Source organism: Myotis davidii, unplaced genomic scaffold (assembly GCF_000327345.1).
Source record: "Myotis davidii unplaced genomic scaffold, ASM32734v1 scaffold207, whole genome shotgun sequence".
NCBI lineage: Eukaryota > Metazoa > Chordata > Mammalia > Chiroptera > Vespertilionidae > Myotis > Myotis davidii.
The window spans coordinates 269,575-275,747 of record NW_006298349.1 but is presented as its reverse complement, the minus strand read 5'-3'; the positions used below and the strand labels follow the sequence as shown (position 1 = coordinate 275,747).

General features: G+C 61.7%; 1 protein-coding gene across 1 annotated transcript in view; it reads right to left on the bottom strand.

The window, feature by feature from the left end:
* Nucleotides 1-660: 660 nt before the first annotated feature.
* NATD1 (N-acetyltransferase domain containing 1) overlaps nucleotides 661-6,173 on the bottom strand; it is a 24,334-nt gene continuing 18,821 nt past the window's right edge. The window contains exon 3 of the mRNA XM_006773947.2: nucleotides 661-4,064. Coding sequence (XP_006774010.2) covers nucleotides 3,948-4,064 — 117 coding nt within the window. The 3' untranslated portion in view covers nucleotides 661-3,947. The remainder of the gene's footprint in view (nucleotides 4,065-6,173) is intronic.

Below are 6,173 nucleotides of genomic sequence, written 5' to 3'. Positions count from 1 at the left end.
GGCTGCTGGGTGCACTCTGTCCACAGTGGGAACAGACGAGCGGAGCGGCCTCTCTCATCACGAGGCTCTCCACCCTCTGGCCTGCCCACCGCTCAGGCAAGGGCCCAGCAGCAGCCCTGGGACATGGCTTTGGGTAACACTTCTGCTCCCCCAGGTCTGTGTCACCGCAGCTGCGTGCATTTGCTAGTATTGGGGTCATCTCGCCTTCTTACTTGTGCTCTTCCCATCCTCCCAGCGGTTTCCGCCTCCAGTCCCCACACTAGGCCCGTCTGAAGCACCTGCAGCAGTTTCCTTCCCGACTCTGTGCAGGCTGCCCTTAGAGCAAGAACGGCCTGACACACGATCTTACACGCGGAAACCTGTGGTCAGGGACCCAGCCCGACTGGGCCAGTAACACCTCGCCTGCCGGGGAGATGGAGCTCTGGAAGGTCAGAGCAGGTGGCGACAGGTCAGCCTCTCACCTATCTGATGAGCCTGAGCGAGGCACTTCTCGAAGGTGGAGCTGGGAGGCTGCCCAGCTGTCCCTCGTCACTGTGGTGGGGACAAGAAAGCCACAAAGCCGAGGGGGTTGGGGGCGGGGGGGCTGCTGGGAACACCCTGGAGTCGGCGGAAAAAACTAGACTCAGCTCCCAGCGGAAGGACAGAACCAGAGAGCGTCTCTGAGAGCCAGAAAAGAATCTGTTTAATATCCTGTAGCCATGAGAACGACACCACGGAAAACCACCCAGTATTGGCCTGCGGGCTACAGTTCCGTGCCCTCATAGAAAACTTAGGGTGCTGATCTGGAGGAAGTGGGTCCCTGAGAACAGCAGAGGGGACATCTGGGTAGACATCAGCCGATCAGAGGCTTCTGCGCTGAGGACCAAGCGAGGGGATGGGTGGGCGCTCCGTCAGTCTCCCCATCACAGTGGCCTGGCACGCATCCACCTTCTCAGCATCCACCGGGCATCCCCGTCAGCCACGGACCTTGTGGCTCCAGACAGAGCCCTTCCCAGCCTTCCCAGCGACCAGGGGAGGTGCAGGGACAGTGCACGGCCCTCCCAGGCCATCCTTGCGAGCGGACAGAGGGCACATTGTTATGGGGAGGGGGGTGGGCACAGACCCTGCCCCTGCCTCCCAGCCTCCTGCAGCTACAGGGCCTGCCCCCTCATCTATCCGACAGGCCTGATGGCCTAGCCACTGCACTGCCCTCTTCTTCCTCCTGTGTTTGGGGTCAGCATGGTGACCCTCAGGCTGGGAACTAGGAGGAAAACATCCCACTCAGAAAGGAGTCTCCCCACCCTGCACACCCCAACTGGAGATCAACCTGCAACCGGGTACGTGCCCTGACTGGGAACTGAACTGGTGACCTTGTAGTGCATGGGACGGTGCTCAACTAAGCCACACCGGCCAGGGCCCCCTCGATCCTGTTTTGAGGCCATTTGTGATGTTGCCCCCACAGGCCAGGATGGACACCCCATCTCGCTCCCCTGGACTAGAAACCCCAAGAGAAGGCTTTGTAGGGGGAGAGAGACACGTCTAAGAGCAGCAGCTGATGTGAGGCCCTATGACATCATCGCGTCTTCCAGGTGAGCCCCTTGCAGCCGCTCCGCGGGGAAGGCATGGCCAGGCCTCAGATGGCCCTTCCTGCAGGTGGAGGAAGGGACAGGGCGGGCCCTGGCTGGCGGTGAAAGGGGAGAAGGCACGGGAGCAAGGTGCCCCCCAGGCCTTGGTGGCCCTGCCGTCTGGCTGTGAGCCCTCGGCCACCCTGTGCGCAGGCGCCATCCTGTCCTTTCCCGCCTGGAACGGCGGGGCTGCGAGCGAGGTCAGGGCAGCAGGGGTGGAGGGTGGGGAGCCCCGGGGAGCCCCGCCCACCCCTCACACCTGCGGCTCCCACACCTCACTGTGCCTCAGCTTATTCACTGTAAACCCAGGGCCACCCCACAGGCGGCCCGAGGCTGGCCCCGGCTCCCGCTGACACGCATGTCCGGCGCTCTGGTCAGGAGCTTAAAAAACAACAAAGGGGCCCAGGGCCTTGGCCAGACATCACCCAGAGCGGGTCCTGAGGGGGGAAGGCACGTGAGTTACGACCTGTTTTGACATCAAAGCGAGATGTGACGGAACCCGGGCCTGTGAGCGACCTGCTGGAGGGGCTGGTGATGCCCCGGACACAGCGAGGGCTCCTGGCCTCCTGGTTGGGAGGCGGAGGAGGGCGGGCTGGATGCCAGACACATGGGGCAGCACCAGAGGTGGCCAGTCATGGCCACACCGGCCGAGGGCTCTAGGCCAGGGCTGCCGTGTCCCCAGCCTGGAGAGCATCAGGCTTGCGCTGCTGCCCGGGCCCGGCGGCCACGCAGCACGGCCCGCAGCGGTCAGCGGCACTTTAAGGCAGCGGAGGCAAGGCGGCCACACCTGCGGGAACTGGGACAAGCTGTCCCTGGGCCAAGGCTACCCACTCTCACCCCTCCCCCCCCCACCCTTAGCAGCTCCTGGTTCAATTAACGAGTTCTGTTTGCCTGCGGGCCCAGCATGGCACGTCACCTGCTGTTAGAACACAGGCTCAGGCTGGGACACAGTGCCCCCGGCCCCGCCCACAGCCTGCATGTCCTAGCCCCGCATCGGACATCCTCCTAGCACTGGGCCACCTCACCCACAGGCCGCAGAGCGAGAGCACCAGCTCACGGAGCTGCTGGACAGTTTCCATGACGAATCTGTATGTAAACTTGTGTGAGTGGGAGGGAAGGAGGCAGAGAAAAGACCCGGCCGGTCTGTCCACTCTCAGGCCTACCCCCACTTCTTCAACTGTGTCAGGATGGGCTGCCCCAGCCTTGGGAGGGGCCCAGCAGCTGTGCCCACCCCCTGCTGGCCCATGACTCCCAGCACAGGGGGACAGGCACTCCCCTGGCCCTCATATAGCACACTGCAGAGTGGGGGAGCACAGCCGGAAGGAGGTGCCCTCTGTCATTCCCAGGCTCCCTGGGGCCAGAGCGTGCACGTGCAGGTCACGGCCATGCCCAACCACTGCTCCCACACAAGGTGCCCCGAGGCTGCGGCCCCAAAGGGAAGCCTCTGCAGAAAAGTGTCTTTCCTGGTGGTGAGGACAGCTTTGAGGACAGTTCACCTCCCTCCCACCTCTGCTCCACAGGGTCCCTTCTGAGGAAGCTCACCCAGGGCCCGGGCCAGGGGGGAGGGTCCCTGGGAAGTTTTGGAGCCCCTGGAGCTGCCCTGGTGACAGGCAGATGGAGAGGGCAGGGCAGCCACAGGGGGCGGGACCTCGGTTCCCGCAGAGCTGACAGACAAGGAGGCAAGGAGCTAGGGCACAGGCACCAGGGAGAGAATAGCTGGTGCTCCCCCGAGCCTCTCTGCCCGGCGCACCGCCTGGCACTCAGCTTCCGTGCTGCACGTGCTGTGTGCACACGTGAGCCCGAGCTAATGCCCAGGCCACTGTTCCCGGCCGCACACATCACCCCTGCCAGGCAGGCAGCTGGAGGAAGGCGGGCAGTGGTGACGGCAGCCGCAGCTGGCGCTGTGCCCTCGGAAGTTGGCACATAGTTTCTTATTGCTCCTCTCAACACTGGGAACACCCCCTCTGCAAATAGGACCGAGTGGCAGGGGTGGTGAGGGGGTGCCAATCACAGAGCAAGGAACACAAGGGGCGCAGAGGGCCATAGGATGCCCGTCCGCATGCCAGTCCTGCCTACTGGCCGCACAGGCCGGCCCACAACAGGCCGTACGGTCTCCAAGAAGCCGCCAGGTCTGCAGGCAGGAGCTGCCGGGATGCAGCCCCGGGCCTCTCCTTGCCAGTCACCAGACCTGCCCATCCTCGGCCAGCCGCCTCCGGGGGCGATGAGCGTCCTTACAAAACCGCTGAGTGGCCCACCGCCATGGGATCCAGGTTGCCTGAGAGCACACGGAGGCAGGGCCAGGGCGAGGAGAGGTCTGGCAGGGGCGCCTGCCCCCAGCCAGGGTCACGGCTGCAGGCGCTCCAGGTACTGCGGCAGCGGGTTCTCCTTGACGTACTTCTGGATGTACCAGCACGTGAGGTGGGCCTTCAGGTCCTCCTCCACCACGAAGTCCAGGGCAGCCTGCACCGGGCAGAGAGAGAGCGGTCAGTGCCCACCCTCGGCTGTCACCACCCGCATGTCAGAGAGGGAGCTGGGAACTGTGGGGAAACTGCCTGGAGCACAGGCCATGGGAGGGAGGAAGCCAGGACTGGATGCTGAGCTCTTCCCGAGATGCCCGGGAGGTGGTCTCCGCCCAGCGCAGCCCACAGCCAGGGCCACGTGGGCAGGGGCTGAGCCTGGAGACCCCGCCTGCTGCCTGTCTGGTCATCCTGCACTCGCCCCGGGCTCCTGTCCACAGCCTGCCCTCCAGCTTCAGGGCCCTCGGGCTTACCTGGCGCCTGCCTGACCACACCCACCACTCTCTCCAAAAATCAGTGGGAAACATACCCTCGGGTGAGGGTTAGTAACCAGGAAAACGTTTGTGAAACAAAGCCGAGGACAGTGTGGGCGGCCGCTGTTCTGATGAAAAGCAGCAGCACTTGCTTGGCCCTTTGGCCTCCGCCCCTGAGCGGCCTCTGTGTCCTCCACGCAGCCCACCCCTGACCTGGGTTACAGCCTCTCGTGACAGGAACCAGCTATCCTCCCATTTGCAGAAAAAAAGAGACTGGAAGCCCACAAAGGTGCCCGTCACAGTAAGTGCCCGTGGTCTGTGCCTCAGGCCCTGGCAGGCAGGGCTCTAGAGCAGCGGTTCTCAACCTGTGGGTCGCGACCCCTTTGGGGGTCGAACGACCCTTTCACAGGAGTTGCCTAAGACCATCGGAAAACACATTTATAATTACATATTGTTTTTGTGATTAATCACCATGCTTTATTTATGTTCAATTTGTAACAATGAAATTGGGGGTCACCACAACATGAGGAACTGTATTAAAGGGTCGTGGCATTAGGAAGGTTGAGAACCACTGGTTTAAAAGTTCCCAGGAGTTTCAAACCCAGCCCTAGAGAAGGATAAACATTGGGTTAGAACAGGAAACAAGGGACACAGAGACCACTAAGCACCCGCCTGCCTTCCCAGTAGCCTCCTGCCACACAGGCCACACCCTCTCCACTGCCCTGTTCTCCAGACCCAGCTTTCCATATCAGATATTTTCATTACGATTCATAACCGTAGCAACATTACAGTTATGAAATAGCAACGAAAATAATTTTATGGTTGGGTCACAACATGAGGAACTGTATTTAAAGGGCAGGAAGGTTGAGAACCACTGCTCTAGGGGGAGAGAGGGCTCCACTCCCCGCTCCCCAGGTCAGTAAAGCTCAGTTTATTTTATTTATTTTTGTTAATCCTCACCCAAGGATACTTTTTCTATTGATTTTAGAGAGAGTGGAAGGGAGGGAGGGAGGGAGGAGGAGAGAGAGAGAAACCTCCAAGTGAGAGAGACACATCGAATGGTTGCCTCCCGTAAGCGCCCCAACCAGGGCCAGGGATAGAGCCTGCAACCCAGGTACACACCCTTGGCAGGGAATCGAATCCACGACCCTTGGGTGGGCGGGCTGATAGTCTAACCACCGAGCACACTGGCCAGGGCTCTCAGTTCTTTCTGGGTCCCATGGAGGGGGGAGAGGCACAGAGGCCTGGGGGTGCGGGGCGGAGGGGGAGCCAGCCCAGGAGCAGCTCAGGGGCCCTGAAGGCTTCTCTGGTCCAGGCCAAGTCCCCTCAGCAGTCAGACTGCTCTCCCTGCAGCTGGAGCTGGAGGTGCTCTGGGGAGAAGGGGGTGGGGCACCAGCCAGTTTACTTGAACATTCGTCACCCATTCATTCTGAGAGTGATGAGCACCTAGGGCACACTAGACATGGGGGACACAGCCACGAGCTCCTGATGCACAGCAGGGTCAGGGTCTGGACCGCAATAGTGCTGAACCTGGGGCCTGGGCCCAGGACCACTGCTCACTCAGCAGTCAGACTGCTCTCCCTGCAGCTGGAGCTGGAGGTGCTCTGGGGAGAAGGGGGTGGGGCACCAGCCAGTTTACTTGAACATTCGTCACCCATTCATTCTGAGAGTGATGAGCACCTAGGGCACACTAGACATGGGGGACACAGCCACGAGCTCCTGATGCACAGCAGGGTCAGGGTCTGGACCGCAATAGTGCTGAACCTGGGGCCTGGGCCCAGGACCACTGCCGCCCAGCC